This window comes from Armigeres subalbatus, chromosome 1, assembly GCF_024139115.2.
Source record: "Armigeres subalbatus isolate Guangzhou_Male chromosome 1, GZ_Asu_2, whole genome shotgun sequence".
Lineage (NCBI taxonomy): Eukaryota > Metazoa > Arthropoda > Insecta > Diptera > Culicidae > Armigeres > Armigeres subalbatus.
Window position 1 is genome coordinate 240,713,263 of NC_085139.1, and position 21,518 is coordinate 240,734,780.

A 21,518-nucleotide genomic window follows, 5' to 3' on the forward strand; every position below is an offset into this window, starting at 1 on the left:
TGTCATTTTGCGATTCATAGGTGTGGGGTTTGAGTAAGTTACCATCAGCGTGTCGATCAGTGCGCTGCGCAGCAAGCCATGGCTCGGCCTCTTCTGGTTAGAACTTCGTGGCGTTCACACGCACCCACGGAGAGCTGCTGTCATAACAATTCGCTCTGGCCAATTTGGGGCTACATATTTAGGCGATCCTGCCAGGCTATTTGTTGGATCCTGACGCTGATTTCAAAAGGTGAGTTGAATTCAATTTGTTAATGTGCTAATGAGTTTAAAATTTTTGATGATTCAAAAAAAAACACAAGGCAATGGGTTTGTATTGCTACAAAGCGCGTCTGGAAGATCGCTGCAAAATGGATTGTGGTTTGAAAAATCGCAAAGCGCGTCTGGAAGACCGCTGGAAAATGGATTGTGGTTTAGAAAATCACAAAGCGCGTCCGGAAGACCGCTGGAAAATGGATTGTGGTTTAGAAAATCACAAAGCGCGCCTGGAAGAGATGGAAAATGGCTCGTGGCTTAGGAAACCACAAAGCGCGTCTGGAAGACCGATGGAAAATGGTTTGTGGTTTGCAATACCACAAGGCACGTCTGGAAGACTGCCGAGAAAAGGATTGACAATCTAGAAAATCCCATGGTGGGTCATGGAAGCATTGATTTTGGTTAAAATAAATTTAGTTTGAAATGTATAACTTAGCGACTTTAGTGTAAATGAGACTACCAATTAAGCTAGTTCTAACAAAATCTTAAAGATATTGAGATCTATCGTATGCTACAAAGATGTTTGGGAGGCTTTAGTATATTATCTTGAAGTTTATTTTGGAATTTACTGACTTAGCGTAGCGGAGTTACCCGTTGGATGGATCCAACATTCACGAAGCTTAAAAACGTTACCAGCATTCACAAAGTCATAAGTTTGGAGTTATTGGCTTACTGGTTAACATAAGTCTAAATTTTAGGTACATACTTATGCTATCTCATTTAAGTATGACATCTCTGCGAAATTTTAGATGATTGTCATATCCTAGGCCAGATGTTCCCAAACTACTTGTACATGCGACCCACCTAGCAGAATCGCATATTGCTTCTGACCCTCCGACATGTGGAATGGATTTGAATTGGATTAGGATTGGATGTTGATTGGAATTGGATTGAATTTGGATTGGATTTGAATTACTTGGATTTCATTGTATTTGACAAAATCTCAAAATTTATTGTTCTCCATTCACTACATAGATCCAAATCTAATGGCTGTGATAGATTTATGGGACAAATAAGGACAAAAGTATGAATCAAGATTCGTCTTTCGCAACCCTTCATTGATCAGCCCACGATTTTCCTGGGAGTCGCGGCCCACAGTTTGGGAACACATGTTCTAAGCGGTTGTAAGCAAGTTCAACATCGATGTGTTGAAGGTTAGCTTGCTGGTATTACTATATATGAAGCCTATAGTTGGATTCAATGGTCGGTATAATATATTTAGATTATTGCTACAATATAAAATGTTTCTTGTGAGATCAATACCATAACACTAGGTACCAATTTAGTTTAACATTTAAACGATATAACCTATTGACTTGCTTTTCGTTTGTTGCGCGATTGAAAACCACGATGATTAGATAAGTTTGTTTTGGAGTGCAGATTTCAAAAGAAATTATCGGTTTCTCAAAAGCAATATGTTCATCTTCGTCTCGCATAAATAACTTTAAAAAAAATCATTGCGTTCTATGCTAGAGGATTTTTTTGCCTTTTTTAATGAGAGAAGAGGGGAAATGTGGGGTTTGAGAAAAGATATTTTAGTTACTAGATAAAGATTGTCGCTTCGGTTCCCTTTGTTCTGCTGTCCGAAACATGTGTGGTACATACCTGTCAAATCGTATGGATTTTTCTTCTTTGACATTTAGCTCCCCTATCCTCGCCAGCAAAAGATGTTCCGGACAGCGACGACAGCGACAATCTTTATCTAGTAACTAAAATATCTTTTGGTTTGAGTAAGTTACCATCAGCGTGTGATTATACATTAACACCTCAGCCTGTCGATCAGTGCGCAGCAAGCCATGACTCGGCCTCTTCTGGTCAGACCTTCGTGGCGTGCACACGCACCCACGGAGAGCTGCTGTCATAACAATTCGCTCCGGCCAATTTGGGGCCACACAATAGGCATCTGTGTATCTGTTTTAGACCGGTAGTTCTCTAAGGACACGAGACCTGGACGATGCTCGTGGAGGACCAAAGCGAACTTGGAGTTTTTGAAAGGAAAGTGCTGCGTACCATCTATGGTGGGGTGCAGATGGCGGACGGTACTTGGAGGAGGCGCATGAACCACGAGTTGCATCAGCTGTTAGGAAAACCATCCATCGTTCAAATCGCGAAAATCGGAAGACTGTGGTGGACCGGGCACGTAGACAGAATGTCGGACAATAATCCGCTCGAAATGGTTCTCAGCAACGATTCGAAGGGAACAAGAAGGTGCACAGGGATCAAAGTCGATCGATCAAGTGGAGGACAATCCGAAGACTGCGTGGTTGGTGACATGCAGCCATGATGGACCGAGCTGAACGAAGAAGACTTTTATCTATTGCACAGGCCACTCCGGCCTTAGTCTGGAAGAAATAAATACAAGAACAAGAGTAACAAATAATTTTACACATATTTTGTCAACTCCCTTCCGGGCCGAAGTGCAAACATTCTAGAATAACAAATTGTACCTTATTAATTGATATGTAAACCAAAAATGTTTATCGCTTCTTCGATACGAGACGATCCAGTCTCGGCCTGAAAGTCTCGATAATAAAGACAAAAAATCTGATTGGGCTTATAGATTATGTGTAGAAAGTTCAATGCAAGAGCCTGAGTACACAGAAATATCCTCACTGATTAGGAAACAAGATGTTGCACAAGTGACGTCTCCGAGTTTCCCACAGAATGAAAAGATTACTCTCCTTAATTAAAACAGATCTGTATTTCATCATACATCCTCATTTACACTTCCTCTCACTATATAGGTAATCACTTACAATAATATCTTTGTGCTGAGTGCTCTATACCTGAAGACTTAAAGGTAAAATTTAAGTTTGTCCACCAATAGAAAAAAAAATCTTGGAATTAACTTTTGTAAAAAAGGTCAACTATTGCAATCATTGTTAAAAGGGGGAATTCAATTTAACACGGAACGAAAGCTGCGTGCAGTGCTGGTACTCTCCATCAAGTTTCTCCTCCAAGCGCTCACAGATCGGACTCGACTCCACTGTCCAGGAAGTCACGCAGCAGATTGGCCGCCTTCAGCGGGAACAGCCGCACGAACGTGTTCAGATAGAGCAGGTACTTGGGAATGGAAACGTCGATCAGTCCTCGCCGCTGGGCGTCAATGATGGAGGCGGCGGCCTCATCCGGCTTGACCAGTCGCATCAGATTGGGGAAACGCATGTGCGGCCGCTTGCACAGTCCCGTATCGACCATGTACGGGTAGACGCTGGTGAACTTGATGTTCGGTTTGCGGGGATCCTGGCGGATTTCCTCGTGGCAGGCCTCCATGATACCCCGGACGGCATGCTTGCTGCCGCAGTACGGGACCAGATTGTTCAGGCCAACCAGACCGGCGATCGACGAGAGGGCCACGATGAAACCGCGGTTCTTCTCAATCATATCCGGGAGATATGTTTGAAGCATCTGGTGAAAGAGAATATTGTTAGTTGGATTTAAGGACAATAAGTTGAAGATCGCTTACCCAGAAGTGAGCCAGTACGTTGATTTCGAACGTCTTGCGGATCTCACCCTCGGTCTGTTTCAGCAGGGTATGGGTCGGCATGATACCGGCGTTGTTGACCAGGATGGTAACGACGCCGACCTGCTCTTTGACCTTCTTAGCCGTTTCGATGATCTCTTCCCGCTTTGTTACGTCACACCTGTTTCAAATAAGTAAATCGTCGTGATTTCTATCCAAAGCCAAGAAAAGATTCCATAACTTACACAAATCCAAACGCATTGCCGCGTTCCTTCTTGATGCTGCTGATCGTTTCCTGGTTCATCTTGTCGTTGATGTCCAAACAGACGACCGTCGCCCCCAGCTGGGAGTACTGCTGGGCCAGAGAGCGTCCAATGCCGTGACCGGCACCGGTCACCAGTACGATGTCCTTGGCGACACTTTCCGGCTTCGGGGGCACCGCCACCATGTACAGGGCCTCCAGGGTGAAGTAGATCCATCGGACCAACATCACCACGATGTCCACGATCAGGATGATCAGGTTGTAGATTTTGACTCCGGCATTTGGTCTGTTTAGCGGAAAACGAGAACGAACAAAATTGGGTGATTAGATGACGGACGACTTAAAATATGCGGAAGGTTTTTCGGTCTTGATAGGGCAATACCTCTGTATTTCTTGCCTATTGTCTATTAAATTATTCGATTATTTTAATAAATGCTCTATCTATGTTTTTCAAAGAGTTGACTGTGACACACAACTCGTATTTTTGAACATTTACGCGTAAAACTTCAGTTGTAATGGTGGATCGCCGCGTTTCAACAGTTATCCCATTAAGAAAAATATTTTGAGCTTTTTAGTGGAATGTCTTCACTTGTCATAAGACAAGTTTGTACAATCCCATTTAATTCCACCCTTTAATTGTACCTTGACATATACGTATTTCGACCTCAACAGTAAGGTCGACCTCAGTGTCTTGACTCGACTCGACTATGATGTATGTATATGGGTCATTCCATATGAAGTGACCGAGAAAAAATGCAAACGTGCAATCGACTTTCTTAGAATTGAATGAAATTTTGACCAATTGTTTATGTATGGGTTATACCCAAAACCAAAATTTCGTGGTGATTGGACCTCCCACGATTAATTAGACCATTCCCTTTTCGGACAAATGTTTGAAACTCATCATATTGTTTTGTATATATCTCTGGAACTGTGAGGACTATAATGAATCTAAGGTAACCATTCGAAAGAAGATTTTTCAAGGAAATTTTAAAAAATTATTTGTTGATGTGCAGTGTTGCCAAATGAACAATTTTTAAGTTTTTGTTTTAAAATGCATTTTTACCCTATGAGTATTGTCTGTTTCCTTGGTAACAAAACGCGCCGACCATTTTTTAGGCACTATCAAAATCGTCGCCAACATCTTTATTCTAAAATTATGTTAGTTTTATTGGTAAATAATGTCAATCTGCATTAAAAACAGGGCTCAATTTTGGGAAATAATGTGATTATTAAGTGTATAAAATTTTGTTCACAGTTGATTTGACAGATCTTATGGCCATTTCTGCTGGCGACGATTTTGGCGTCAATTTGTTTTGCGACGATTTAAAATCGTCGCGGCCGATAAGGTGGGAAATTGATAATATATTTATATTCAGGAAATAACCTCACCAACGTGTTCTTTGACCATTTTTACATTGGAAACGCTCAAAACCCCGAGGTACTATGTTCCGATTTTGAGATACAGGATTTTCAAAATGAAAAGTCCTTTTTTCACTGTGAACATTGTAGATTTTTTTATTGATTTCCGAACATACACACATACACAGCTCGATTGGTTGCTTCTCCACTTACAGCATCGCGTTTGAAATTTATATGGAGATTAGTATGGAAAAATGTATTTTTTGCATTTTTGCTCCTAGCGGCTTTATTTTATCGTTAATTCAATCATCTGACTCAATACTGAGAGATGCTGAAAGAGTTTGCTGAAGAATAAGCATTGCTGGAAATATTACAACGCTTTGAAGATTGATTGTTGAAATCATATGCAAGAAATCAATGTTTCTGCCAGCACTATCTGGTCAACTGTCCTTACTATGTCTGAAACTCGATTATGCATATGTACAACATGTGATAGATTTAGTTCGGAAAAGGTATTGGAGGGTAACCGCCGCTTCGGTGGGCTTTGATCCCACTGTCCTTGTTAGACGGAAAACCATTTCTCTTTCCGGAATTTTCCATTGAAAATTAATCTGAATAACTACAATTTGTTCCTCAGCACTAAAAGATTAAAATTTTTGAAATAACACTCAGTTGAATTATTGGTACACGTAGTTTGGCAGTTCTGATAGAATAAACATTTCTAGTCGTCGTTCCAGCAAGACTTCTTCTTCTGCAAAGATTTTCGGCATCCTTAGGATCAACTATTAAAAATTATAACAATATGTCACATGGTTTACTAAAATCTGAATTCTCTAGGAGTAAAAAATGCAAAAAATATAGCGAAAGTATATTGGCCGTTAAACAGCAAATATTATCCATTTATTTTCAAAATACAGCAAATAAAATCATTATCTCAAAGAAGACCATTTTATGATGTTTGTTATTGGTCTACTATTTTCATACTTTGATAATATACACACACAGTTGACAATTTTTGATTACATGGTGAGTGAGAGAGAGCTCATGGCTATCGTCAAATCACATTTGCGTGCTGTGAAGTGTGGGTTTGATAAAGTAGTAGTAAGATAAAACTTTTCGTGGATAATTCTGCTCTAGTGGACTAGTATTAGGGGGCCCTCCTTAGCCGTGTGGTAAGTCGCGCGGCTACAAAGCAAGACCATGCTGAGGGTGGCTGGGTTCGATTCCCGGTGCCGGTCTAGGCAATTTTCGGATTGGAAATTGTCTCGACTTCCCTGGGCATAAAAGTATCATTGTGTTAGCCTCATGATATACGAATGCAAAAAAATGGTAACCTGGCTTTGAAACCTCGCAGTTAATAACTGTGGAAATGCTCAATGAACACTAATCTGCGAGGCGGCTCTGTCCCAGTGTGGGGATGTAATACCAATAAGAAGAAGAAGTGGACTAGTATTGAAATTAAGGTCTTCTTCTCCCTTTTATATAGCTACAAAATACGTTTAAAAATTGCATCCAACGTTTTTCGCCATTTTCAACCCTCTTACCTTCCACCTGTCACAAATCACTAACTCTCTCCTTCTGTACGTACAAATACCATTTACATAATGATTTGCCTTTTCTTACATTATTTTTCCACAATAACATAGTGAAAGTCTACTTCCTTATGAGCTAATTTATGTTTACCTTTCTCGTACACTAAGTGTACCGAAATGTTTTATGTTCGCTTCAAAAACAATCTTTTTATAGAAGGCCCGGAGACCCATAGTGTTGTATACCAATCGACTCAGCTCAACGAATTGAGGTGATGTCTGTGTGTGTATGTGTACGTTTGTGTGTGTGCGTAAAAAGTCTCACCCACTATTTAGGGGCTTGCCCTCAACTGATTTGTTCGTATCTGGCCCATTGTTTCCTATTAAAATTTTACTGGTTGGGATTATGGGCTCGAAAGTTATGGTCAAAATACTATTTTCAAATTTTAATTAACAATTAAATTAATCAGGGTTTTTTTAAATAACCATGTCGTTTCTTTTGTCGTAATTGCCTCTCGTCTGTTTTTCCTTTGTTGTTTTTAAGAATATGTTGAAATTCTTGTTTCATTTCTTTGTCCCGTAACAGTAATGAAACAAGAACTTCATCAATGTTTTCATCATTGCCATAAATTTAGTATTATTCGTTTCCTCCTTCCCTACAGTGATACTGTATTCCTTAATCCAGATTGAAACACGAGTCTTTCGGTTCACTTAATCTAACGTGATTTCGGCTCCGTAATGCTCAACGGCATATAAGCCGAGAGCTTTCGAAATTAATAAATGTTTTATAAAATTAAAAAAAAAAGGTTTCCATGGCAGGTGAAATACTATAGTATCTATATGAGTAATAGTTTAATAGTACGCTCTACAACAATACATTCCTTCCAAAGTGACTACGTTACCAAGTACATTTTTTTCTATTCAAAGGCTCAAGTTACATGTTTTACAATTTATTTGAAGAAAACAATATCTTCGAATTCTTGGCAATTTCATAAAAGGTATAGGTTCAGTATGCATAACAAAATCTTATGTGATTGATAAGTTCCATATGAATCATATAATATTCAGAACTCCATAACTCGAGAACGGCTCATAGTACCTTGGGGTTTCGAGTGTTTCTTAAACAAAATTTTCTGGAGAACACGATGTTGGTGTTATTTTTAAATAAAAATATACTCATTGGCAGAAAAATACGATTTTATACTTAAAACGCAAAAACAATAGAGTTGGCAACACTTTTACTCAAAATCGATATTTTTCTCAAAAGTTTGAAAATTCTCTTCAAAATGCATAAAAAGAAGTTATTTGTAGCTTAAAAACTGTCCGAGATATGAGTTGTTCAAAATATGGTTTTTACAAATCGTCAAAACGAGGGTTCTCCCATTTGCCGAGGGTTGTCGGATCATCAAATAAATTTGTATTTTTACATATAATCGATAGATAAACAAATCCACGAAATTTGATTAAAATCGGTGAAAGTCGATTACAAGTGGTTCGGTCACTTGGTATGGAATGACCCATATATGATATGTATCACACTAAGGCGAAACCAAGCGATTGAATCGAGAAAGGCATCGTCACCGCTAGGTGGATTAATTTGGGTTTTTTAAAACCAGTTCGTAAGACACTGAAACGTCATTAATCAATGTTTATTGATACTGATGTTAAAGGCAGGTCATCATAAAGGTTTCTCATGGACAAATCAGCGGAATTCGAAGGAGTTTCACTATTCTATACAAAGATTACCGCTTAGGGTGGCTATCTTGCCCCACTTTCCCCTACCAATATTTGGGAGGAGGAGGTTCTGCCACAGGAGTGAATACCGTGGTGCATCGAAACCCGTACATTTAAGCACTTCAGTATATGTAAAAGTCTCTAGAAAATACAAATCGAATGCAAATCGAACGTTCGTCATTGATCTAACTGCACGAGGGCCTCTATTTTTGTGTGCTCCACTGTATTGCATTGAAAGTAATGCAAAATATGATAAAGTAACGAACAAAATCAACACCTCCTGAATCGAAATCCGTCCACCGTGGACCGAAGACCACTTTATCAAGAAGACTGGCAGCTCTGGCATTTTTCCATACAAGCAGCCAACTTCATTGCCGGCAGAGCCTCTTCTGAGTTGAAGTGGTAGCTTGTTATCTGTGTGGTAGTGATCTTAGCTAGCTGAGTAAAATGAGTTCTAATAGAGGTGCGGAGGAAGTCGCTGTCTGCTAGTGTTAGTTAACTGTCAACAAATAACTTTTAGGGTAAATTTTTTCCACAGTAAGGACGAGTAGAGTTCAAGACAAAATTTTCAAAACGACTTATCTGCTTTTGTAAACAAAGGTTCAAACGACGATTTGACGAATCTGATAGCTCTCCCACGCAAAACAACACCATCAATAGGTAGATGAAGGATTTCGCTACCTGTTGTTGGTGTTGGTTTGCGTGGGAGAGCCATCAGATTCGTCAAATCGTCGTTTGAATCTTTGTCTTGAGTTCTACTCTAAATTGCTTCGACATTGACAGATACAATACTTGCGATCTCTATCGCAATATGTCAAACATTTTGTCATGAAGCGTGTACACGGATAAACTCAGAAACTCATTAATGAGTAAAAAAGTACTCATTTTGAGTTCATGTATGTAGCTGCCAGAAAATGGGGAAAATTTGACAACTTCAAATGTGTGAAAAAACACCCATTTTGAGAATGTTGTTTCAGTTACAAATTGATTATCTTTTACTCCTAAATGGGTGAAAAAATACTTAGGAGGTAAATCCGAGCCCATCAGAAAGTAAAGTGTCTTTGGGTTATATTCCTCGTTATAATCTATATTTTATTCGATTTGAGTTGCTAAAACGGCCGGTAAAGACATGGAGGAGCTAGTACGTGCAAAAGTGAGTATGAACTTGTTTTATTTTCATTTTGATTTTTATTCCTACTGTTCGATAAAATTTGTTTCAGCATGCAGAAGCCTCGGAGCAAGCAACATGATAGCAACATGGAACAACATGATAGTTCAACACGGAGCCTACTACTGCATTTTCTACGAAATCCAAAGGGAATGACAAGTTTTTCCAAGTCGAAAAATCCAGAAATTGGCGGCATATTCCACAAAAAAAAAACAACAAATCCCGCATAAGGAATGCTGCGTTTCTGTTCTGGATTTTTCGACTTGGAAAAACTTGTGTAGTTCCCTTTGACGAAAATATATTTTAATGTAAATACCCTTAAACATACGTCATATAAATAAATGTATTATTTTTGTTCATATGGTTTCTTTTGCTATTTTGTTTTGAAAACAGAAAAATTATTCAAATTATCGGGAGAAAAATATTCCCAAAGCGAGTAAAACTTACCCATTTTAATGTTTTAAGTCATTCCGCAAAATGGGTGAAAAAAGCCCCATTTTTTGACACATATCGCGTATACTTATTAATGAGTAAACAGTGTTTTACTCATTTTATGAGTAGATCCACTTATTCTTCAAAAAGAGTGAAATTTTACTCATTAATGAGTTTCTGAGGTTGTCCGTGTATACAAACTATTTTCGCAAATCGCCAGTGCCAATCAATTTACATTGGCCATCCACGATTATTCCCTTCAGATAATTGCCTAGCTTCTGGCTATTAGTCAGCCAGCACCACGAACTCTCGCCGCGTGGTTCAGTGGGTTACAAAATTTCTCTTTAATGTTTATTTTGCTGATGGTCTACCAACACAAGCAAACGTCGATAAACCCCGCACCTTTATTATTTGCAATGGAATATAGCTGTCAACCCACAAAACAAACCACACGGAATCACAAATCAGTTCAGTTTTTCAGGCAGAACAATTTCTCGCTTAACTTTTCAAAAGGACCTAAGTAACATTTTTTCATGAATTAATTTGAGTACTGCAATCAAAAGCTTTCATATTGTTCTGTTGATTGCGCTATTCAAATTAATTCATGAAAAAAATGTTACTTAGGTCCTTTTGAAAAGTTAAGCGAGATTTCTCGTAAAACTGAGTTTGAAACAAAAAGAGTTTTTCGTGGCAATTCAGAAAAAAACACAAGGAACAAATTCGGAATTATTATTTGTATGAACATCTCGCATGGGCAGTTGCTTAGTACTTAACACCAATCAAGAGAGAAAGAGAGTCAGAAAACTATCTGGGTGTAAGTTAAAAATTGAGGTTGTTTACTTAGTTTTATATGCTTTAAACATATTTCTTTGGGGTCTTATTTGCGTTCTTATCTGTTTGTCTACAAAATAAAGTATTGTTACTAAAAAACTAATTTGAACCTATTGGAACCTTTGAAACATCAAAAACTGAAAAGCGATAAAATGATTTTATTGCCTAGGAAAATTATTAATCTGTCTAAATTCTGGCTTGCTCCGAGGTAACATAATCACGGATAGTGAACCAACATTCTGAATACTTTCCGTTCTTTCTATATATTAACATCTATTTTTGTTATCTATTATCTGAATTTTCTCAATAAATTATTGGTTGGTTGGTAATGGCTGGTTTCCTACTCGCCGTTGGCGCTGCCAGCATCCAGGCGCTAACGTATATGTGCAAACAGCCAGCATGAGTTAACCACCGGATATTTGTATGGGGAAAAACATCTAACGCGGGTTATCTAAAAGTTAGGAACTTTTCAAGTAAAACTATTTGGTACTAGTTATGTGCACGCCCGTTTCAAATCACTTAGAGACAGAGTGAAATAGTATTGACATCTCTTTTTTTTACGGAAATCTTACTCATTTTTCGTAAAAAAAAAAGTTGTCACTTGTCAAATTTTAACTAAAAGTTAAACAAATAGGTAGAATGGTTCACAGCCTAAGCCTACCACATATTTTAAGTTAACTCCTAGTGTGCCGCTGGAAGCACGCACAAGGTGGGTGATTCATTTTCTACTATGTCTAGGATAGCATAACCTTTTAATATAATAAAGTAATAATAAAGATAAGAAAAATCTAAAGAGTAAATTGTTTCAAATCATATCATGAACATAGTCTGCAGTTGAGATGGGAAGGAAATCAACAGGTCCGTACAGAAATTAACGTAGAGTGTGGCACTTTCATCAATTCAAGACCAAATTCCGAATATTATTCGGCTTAAAGTTATGCTGATCTCATAAAATTGAAATACGTTTAATCTCAGTGGAGTTTTTTCGAAGCATAATTTAAATGTGGTTTTCATATACTTTTAATGAACGTGTAACTGACTATACATTGTCAACTCACTCACACAAACAAACATAGTACCACCTCGGCTCACCGACAGCGCTGCTAACAGTGTCGCCCGATTTCAGACTGTGTTGCCAGTCTTCTTGATAATGTGGTCTTCGCGTGGACTGACTTCGAATCATAGGATCATAATCCGTACAGCTATTTTCTAACAAAATATTTAAATTAAAGCAGACCAATTGATCAAACGTACACTGTGAATAGCGCAATACGCACCTTGAGAATCGATCCCTTTGTTATTTATGCTGCTGATCTTGCTCTATTAATTGCAATTTGCAATTCAAACACACTCACTTTCGATACAATTGTGTCCAACACGCGAACAAAATGGCACCCGCAACTTCGCGTTTGCAGGTGCCGATTTGTTTTTTAATTATGTTATTTTAATTTCAAAGCCTACTTTCCATTTCAATGGCCAGAAAGCTCTCTGTCAAGCATAAGATCAAGATAAGATAAATGATTCATACATTAATTCCCTCAAACCCCATTTATTTTATTGATATCTCACGAAGTGGACGGATTTCGGTGCTGTACGGATTTCGGTCCCCCACGGTACAAGTTTTCGTGTTTCCAGTCTATGTACAAGAAGGGCGATAATCTGGATTGTAGCAACTACCACGCTATCACATTGCTGAACCCTTTCTACTAAGTACGCTCCACTAATGAATGGTTTTTTTTAATTATTAGAGTGATTTTTTCAGTGTTAGAAGTTCATCACTTACTAACGAATGCATTAATCAATAGTAAGATGATTTTCTAGAACTGAAATCTGATCCCAGCTTGATTATGGAGTGTTGCAACTGACGGGCATAGTGAGTCACAAACACTAAATTTCTCTTTGGGTGAAGCTATAGAAGCCATTATAGACACTATAGGTTCCATAGACGAGCTGAGGCGAAGGCGAGTGTAGCCAAACGAACTGTCAGTTAGTGTAGCCAAACGAGCATGACGTCACTATTGCAACCCAAGCAACGCAGCGTGTGACGTCAAATTCGCGTGGAACACTGTGAAAAAGTGGAGAAACACACATAATCGAAATAACCCAACCGTGCCTGCGCTCGTCTATGGAACCTATAGTGTCTATAGAAGCCATGTAACAGGGAGCAAGTGTACTGCGACGTTTATCGAAACGGCGGCTGTAAAATGAATGTAAACAAATGAAACGATTGTGATAACAGTGAAGTAGCGAAATGTTTACAGATTTACATCAAGAGTATTTATCATTGTTCAAATTATTGTAACATGGATTCATCTAGCTGTATTACGTGATAACTTGAAATTATTAAATACAACAAATAAATATAAACCAGCTTTCTACGTTCGGCTATGACGATTTGTGTTACCCAGGGAATCCAATCTGTTTGTCTGTGTTACAAGTTTCCCGCGAGCGGTAATGGCCGCCAGCTTGCCTGCGGATTAGTCTCTGATTTGACGTTTGTGGAGGTCAACTGCACCCACCGTTCCGAGCAATTTGATCAATGTTGTACATAAAGAAGGCTTGAATTCACTTCATCGGCACCTTTTTATATGCCACATTGATCGATCGTAGTGTGCCGTGCGCGAGAAATGACGTCTAAATATTTTGCTTCCGTGATTTTTTCCGCTGTTCGGACCAATCGGCGGTTTTGCATAGTTTTGGCTGGAGAACACCCACAAGCATAGCTTTTTGTCGGGAGTATAATCTTCGAATGTGACATTTTGTGTGATTTTTGATCCGATCGAGTTTTGTATGTATGTTTATGGCACCGGTTCCTATTCGAAAATTAATGTTCAGCATGCGATAAATGTGGATTTAGTGCGAGGAAAATGTGTTTTGCAGTTTTAGCTGGTCTCCGTCGCGCTGTGTGAAATGACGAATTGGTGACGATGCAGCGGAAGAACTAAAAAGATTGCGGGAGCTGCAATATGGTTTGATGGAATAAATCTTTTTAGTTAGGGTGGTTATTTAAAAGTATTCAAAATATTACCATTTTAAATATTAAATTGGGTTTTATGATTTTTTTGAAAGTTTACGGTTTTCAAAATCCTTTACCTTGCTTGCCCAGCTGTCGAAACATATTTCTGACTCCTTCATTATACAGATTAGGCTCAATTCCTGTAAATTTGAAAATCGCATGCTTCCTGATAATTGAGTTTTCCTGATATTTTGAAAATTTTTATTTCCATTATCAAAATTGAATCCGATCATTTGGTCAGAGATTAACAGATTTTACTGGGCGTTTAGAGCAGTTTTTTTCTAAAACTATATTTGACAGAGTGTTGTAAGAAATCTAATATTCAATGCGTGAGAACGCTGCTAACTGAATACAGTAAAAAAAAATTTGTTCAATAAATTGGTACACGTGGCTTAACTAAAGGGCTCTAACTCAGTATCTAGAGGAATTCAAATAATCATTTTTAGTGAGTCTATAGGAAAAATACAGTGAAGCAAAATTAACAGAACCTTATTGCAAAATCAGCTTCTGTAATGAGTGATTGGTTAATTAGCCAAAGCTCTGCCTTTATATGACTTTTAATTCCGATTGGAAACAAATGGTGGGTAGGGTCATTTGATATATTTTACTTTCTTTCTCGTTTCAGAGAGCGAACAATGGCGCTTAAACCTAGGCGTATTAGCCAGGACAAGTTTAATAGCTTCGTCCCATCCCAGGACAATCATCAATGGAGTGACATTAATTTTCTTAGCATGGCCATTCCCAACGTTCGTTCAAACTCATGATAGGGTAAAGTGACCAATAGTGGACCCCCAACCAATAGTGGACCCTCCAGCCATTTTTGCATTATTACTGCACAATGTCAACATTTTGCTATGAAATTCTATCGGGAGAACCTACCTTACAGTCCTATGATTTGATTACATGCGTTGGAAATGCTATGGAAAGTCAAATTAGATGATTTTACAAGTATATAAAAAATAAACACGGGAGGGTCCATTACAGGAATATTTTGGGGGTCCATAATAGGAAGAAGAACGTCCCGAAACAGGACATGAAAATCAAATGAAGTGTCGACTATAGGGACGCAATTTCCTATTATGGACCCCCAGGGGGTCTACTATAGGGCAAATTCAGTTAGACTTTAAAATGTTAATTTCAACGAATAACGTCGTGTATTTGGGTGTTTTATGTATGTATCGTGAAGAGGGGATGCAGAGCTTGGTGTTAGATATCAAGCAGAGTTAATATGTTGAAAATTTCTAAGCCTTTTGATAGGAAGAGCTAAATTCCGTTACTAGGGGGTCCACTATTGGGCATTTTACCCTATCATTTGCTTATGATGATACTCCTAAAACAATTGCCCTACCAACCATCCAACTCCTTGACATCTTTGAGGGCGTCGGTGAGTCGGTGGCCTCTCGTTAAATAGATGTCATGTCATCATTTCCTTCCCTTCCCTAGTAACGGAGAAGATGGGCGTGGCCGGCAATGGTAGTTTTCATGCTTCATGTTTTCATCATTTTGGACCTCCAATTGGGTTGCTATTAAATCCCAAATATTAATCCATGAGCCGTTGGGGTAAGAAAGATAAATAATATACATCACAGCGATCAGTTTGCAATCTACGAAATACTCCGTTACAACGCAACGCAACCTTTTTATATGCCACATTGATCAGTGCTCGAAGTGATCGAAGTTCTTCAGTAAAGGTGTGGGCTAAAGTCCTCTAAGTCTGTAGTAGTCGGATAAATAATGTATACAATGCCACCCACAGTGGGCGGGCGGAGTGAAACGTCACGTGTGTTATAAAAATTGTACTGAATATGTCAGACGTGACGTCATATTCGGTCGCCTTCGGCCATCGGCAATACAGCTAGGAGAGTTTCTCTCTCTCAAAAGATCGAATTTTTGTTGAACAAATACTACTTGAGGGTTTGGGCCACACCTGTAGTAAAACACATCGGGTCAGAATGCTCAATGCGGTAGGTGCTGTTGACCTCCACAAACGCAAACGTCAAATCACCCAAGCCAAGCTGGTGGCCATTACCGCTCGCGGAAAACTGGGTTGCAAGCACAGACATCAAAATCAAGAAACATGCATGTTTTGATCTAATTCTCAGTCCGAACAAGATTTCACGCAGAGCAGACATAGCACCACGAAGGCGCTGGTAGCATTTTCAACGGAAAAGCATCGCATTGGTGGTGGTCGTCGGCGTGGTTGCTGCAGATCATTCAACCTCATCGAACCACCATTTTCTGTGAAGAAAGAGTTGATTACAAAAATGGAGTTTATTGCGATCCCGCGCTACCAAAGGGTGGCGTCTTTGCGAAAAGTAATCGAGTGGCCGTTGGACAACAACAGCAAGAAGTGCAATTTCAATGCAACGTTTTGACAAGCGTTTGGATATCCAGTTTTCCGCGAGCGGTAATGGCTGTCAACTGGAGGTCAACTGCACTCCCCGCTCCGAGAATTCTGGCCAATGTGGCATATAAGAAGGTGCACATCGATAAAAATGCTCGGAACGGTGGGTGCAGTTGACCTCCACAAACGTCAAATCAGAGACTAGCCCGCAGGCAAGCTGGCGGTAATTACCGCTCGCGGAAAACTGGATAGTTAGTTAATGGAAAGGCACACATTGCGTTGACTTAACGACAAAAATAAAATTTTGAAAATTCGTATTCTAGCATATTCTGCACATAAAAGTATTTGTATTTATGTATTTATTTATTTAATTATAATTTATCTGACAACTTAGTCTTAATAAATGAAACTAAAACTAACGGTTACAATGATAGTGACCTCTTCACCCTTTAAAACGTTCGGGTGCTTCGCAAAAGTCAAAAAGCTCCTCAACCATTGTAAATGTCCTGATCATTGCAAAGACAGGTTCATTGTGCCCAAAGAACGTACGATGAAATGGATCCTGCAGTAGTGATCGTTGTCGAAGAGGTCGTTGAATGGCACGAATATCCAGTAGCCCGAGCAACCGAGGAGAGTCGCACAGTAGTCTAGCCACGAATGTCGCTTGCTGCAGATTTCGCCTTCTTTCGAGGTTGTCTATATTGAGCAAATTGCACCGAGCAGGATATGGAGGAAGATTAAGTGGATTACGCCATGGTAAGTGACGCAGGGCCATTCGGATAAACCTCCGTTGGACACGTTCAATTCTCAAGTTCCATACAACGTCATTTGGATTCCAGACAATAGAAGCGGTTTCCACGATAGGTCGAACCAGCGCACAGTACAAGGACAGTGAAGTCCTTCGCAATTTTCGATATAAAACACAGCTGCCAGTTTTCCTTGGCAATTATCGACGTATAATGGGCGTTGAACGTCAGTTTTGGATCCAACACAACTCCAAGATCAGTAACCTCCGTAACTCTTTGAAGTGTGGTTCCATCAATACGGTAATCAAACAATAATGGGTGTTTTGAACGATGGAAAGTCATAACAGAGCACTTTGGAACACTGACAGTCAATTTGTTCTGATAGCACCAGGTAATGAACACGTTCAACAAACTTTGCAGACGATGACAGTCATCAACTGATCGTACTATTAGATATATTTTCAGGTCGTCTGCATAGATAATTCTGCAATCTAAACCCAATTTCGATGCAACGTAGAGTGTAAACAGCAGAGGTCCCAAGTTGCTTCCTTGTGGCACGCCAGATAAGTTGCAGAAAGGGGACGAAACGCACGAGTTAATTTTCACACGGAGTGTTCTGCCAGTTAGGTAAGAACCAAGCCACGAAGTGAGTTTGGTCGTTGCTCCGAGGCGCGATAGTTTGGACAACATGATGTTGTGGTCGATCTTGTCGAAAGCAGCCTTCAAATCGGTGTAGATAACATCTACTTGAGCCTTATTCTCCATAGCAGTAATACAAGTGTGAGTGAAGTTGAGCAGGTTTGTAGTGACTGATCTACCCGGCATAAAACCATGCTGATCGGTAGAGATGTAGTTCTTCGATTGGCTAAGAATAACATCACTGACAATTATTTCGAATAACTTTGATGCTGCAGACAAGTTGGATATTCCTCGATAGTTCTTGACATCCTTTCTATCACAATTTTTGTAGACCGGAAACATATAGAATTGTTTCCAAATGTCCGGAAAAATGCCGTCGTCCAGTGATCGATTGAAAATAGAGGAAAGCGGCTCAGCAAAAACAGCTGCACAACGGCAGAACACAATAGATGGGATGCCATCAGGACCAAAGGAGAAGGAGCTTTTCAACTTTTTGGCAGCAGCGATAATCATTCCAGGAGTAACCACGAATGTTGTCAAATTAAGAAGGTCCAGAGGTACATTTAATGATGCAGATTCAGCTTCGGCGTCTGTTGCTTGTACTGGCTCGAACACTGATGCAAAGAATTTGGCGAACATTTCACACCGTTCCACAGGTGTATTTGCTTCGTCGTTATCGTACATCACATTACTTGGTAGGGACGAATTTTTCCTTTTGCTATTGACAAATTTCCAAAAAATATTTCGGATTACGCCTAAGACTGGTTTGTACCCTCATAACATGTGCTTATACAGAGTAGAATTCAAACGACTGGCATTTTTAACACGTTTTAGGTTCCGAAGAAAAGGTGTATATAGTCCCTGTAATATGAACGAGTATTGGAAGCATAGAGAACAGTAACATCTTTTACGACACGCTTAAAAACTTATATGAATGATTATAAATTTTCCAGAAATGACAAGGTCCATACAAACGTTCCTTCGGTTTTTCTTCTCTATGAAGTCACAATTCGTAAATTAAATATCTAATATTAAGCAAACATTATTGTATTGCAAACAAAAAAAACAGTCAAGTTAGGAATTCTATGTGAGAAACATGAATGTTATCACTTGTCATAAGACGAGTTTGTACAATCCCATTTAATTCCACCACTTAATTGTACCTTGACAGATGCGTATTTCGAACTCAACAGTAAGGTCGTCTTCAGTGTCTCGTACTTGACTCGACTAAGTCCACTAAAAAGCTCAAAATAATTTTCTTAACATAAATGTTATAGGGGGAAAGACGGCTTTGGCAGGTTTTGTTCTATTATTGGCAGGGGGGTTTTTGTCGACCAAATTCTTTGATATGCAAAAAATGTTTAGGCCATATTTGAGCATTATCAGTCATAAAAAACCTCCCTGCCAATAATAGAATAAAATCTGCCAAAGCCGTCATTCCCCCTATTCGTTGAAATATTAATCGATAAAAATTTTTACACTTAAATAAAGTGACGTCGCGTTTCGCGGGACAGTACCGCATTTTCGCCATTTGTCCCTCGCTGAAAAGTGTCCCGCGAAATATCCCGCGTTTCCCTTATTTCAAGGTAATGTCCTGCCGAACAAAGAAATATTGAAACAGAGCAGTCATTTAGTAAACATTCCTAAAGAACTTATTAGGTTTTGAAAATTTATCATATTGATTTATGACATGCGTTTTGTACGTTTTTTTTTTGTATTGGAAGCAGAGACGTTGAAATTAGAAGACACGTCTGTGTCTCATAGCTCAGGCATGCCATAAACTCCTCGCCGAGTAGTCAGAGTTTTTTTGAGGAACAGATATTTGCATCAAATCTCACAAAAATGAGCATCATCAAACCTGAGCTTGTGCGTCGCAAAACAAGAGCGAATTTGTCGTTAAACTTTTTCTTGTGGTGATTTTTTCACTCGCTCTTTTTCACACACAAAACAGTCTCTGCGATTTTCGTCGCATACTAAAGCATCGCTCCGAAGGCTTAGTGAGTGCTCTTTCACCAGACGCCACACTCCCAAGTGATTTTGCTTAACTCTTCCTTACTCTCTTTATTTGGTTCTCTGCTTTATTACGCTTCCACTCATTCGTGGAACCAAATATATTATATTAACAATATGGTTCACTTCGAGCTTTCCCATACAACGAAATGGCGAACCTTTTGCCGGTGATAACAACATCATCTAGCGAGCAAAGAGGAATCTAAACGTGTTTTCTTCTTGTTTATTCTAGCTAATCTTCCTGCCAATTTACAGTGACAGTCATACTGTTGAAAAGTTTTCATACGACACTGCAGGGATGTCCATACTTATCTGAATAAATCGATCACTAACAGATCGATTTTTTTTTCTTTTACACTTTCGATAATACAGAAAAATAAATTGTGATCCGACTGCTCCAATAGAAGCTGTTCCGCATACAAGAAAATGCTTGCGGCGCGTTAGAAAATATTGATTCAATTTCTCTTGAGTCGAAAATAATTGCAAACATTAGCTAGTTTTTCGCAAGATTTTTTATCCATAGTTGCCAGCATCCAAGTGCTAACATATACATAATTCACACAACGAACCATAAGGCAGAGTTGCAGAAAAACCTTCGCACTAGAAGTCCACCATACAACACATTTTGAAATTCAGTTTCTGGAATGAGTTATTGACAAACATGATCGAACACGAATTACTAAATGATCGATAACATTCTTGATTTTCATATTGCGTTTTAGTTAGTTTCACGAACCCGTCTTTACTCAAAATTTTCATTTAGGTTTTACTGTCCTACTGTCAAATTTCAGCTAGATTACTGCCACATTCTAAATATTTGAGTGCGATTGTGTTGGTTTTTCACGGCTGTTGTATTTTGTGTTCATATCCTGCCATGATTCAATCAGGAAAACAATATTAGAAATGGGAGTTAAAAGTGACAAGGGATATTTCAAATAATTTTGTGAATAAACAGATGAATAAATAGATTCAAAATGTTTCATATTTGTAAATTTATTGAGTATTTTCAGAGCGTGATATCATTTTTTATGTTTCCGACACGTGAAATATCAGCAAGAAAATACAAAGCCATGTCACAAGCTCTAATTTGAACTAAATGCTCGTAAAATCCATATATGTAAATAGTAAAAATGCATGAGCTGTACGATATAATATAAAAATGCCTTTTTCAAATTGATACTTCCCAAACGGACAAAAAAGTCCTTTTACCTACACTCAAATAGTTGACATCCAACACACAATCTAGTCGCCAGTATTTCACAAATTTGAATGTGCGAATGAATAGGATGGTATGTACACGAACAGCGGTGTCAAAATCAATCTTCAGTTTAGTACATTGATATTCAATTTGAAATCTCAAAATACGAATATCATTTCATACTGCAGTGCATGGATTTAACATTTTCAAGTCAGATTCTTAGAATATAAATCTGTTTAGTATATAAAGTAAAATAATAATCATTCATCGGTGCAAATCAACCGCAATTCCAAATATTCATTTCAACCCCGGTAGATATTCATTTTCTACGTTCGATTATCAATCGGCTGTTAAGGATCGGGTGGATAATTTGGTATGTAAGTTTGACAGCATGCTGCGAGATATTCGTGCCTGCATTGTCGAGCGTCTGATCAAAACGTCTATGCAACTAATAGTAAAACGAAAATTTTCGTCCTAGTTTTTTTCTCTCAGTCGATTCTTTGATTGTCAAATTTCCCAAAGAACCGTATTA

At 38.7% G+C, this 21,518-nt stretch overlaps 1 protein-coding gene across 2 annotated transcripts in view; it reads right to left on the bottom strand.

Annotated features, from left to right (window-relative positions):
• Positions 1-2,934: 2,934 nt before the first annotated feature.
• Positions 2,935-21,518, bottom strand: part of LOC134206078 (short-chain dehydrogenase/reductase family 16C member 6) — a 132,179-nt gene continuing 113,595 nt past the window's right edge. For both annotated transcript variants that reach the window (XM_062681761.1, XM_062681774.1), the window contains 3 exons: positions 3,961-4,263; positions 3,719-3,896; positions 2,935-3,660 (listed from right to left, as the gene is read on the bottom strand). In XM_062681761.1, the coding sequence (XP_062537745.1) occupies positions 3,217-3,660; positions 3,719-3,896; positions 3,961-4,263 (925 nt within the window). In that variant the 3' untranslated portion in view covers positions 2,935-3,216. The remainder of the gene's footprint in view (positions 3,661-3,718; positions 3,897-3,960; positions 4,264-21,518) is intronic.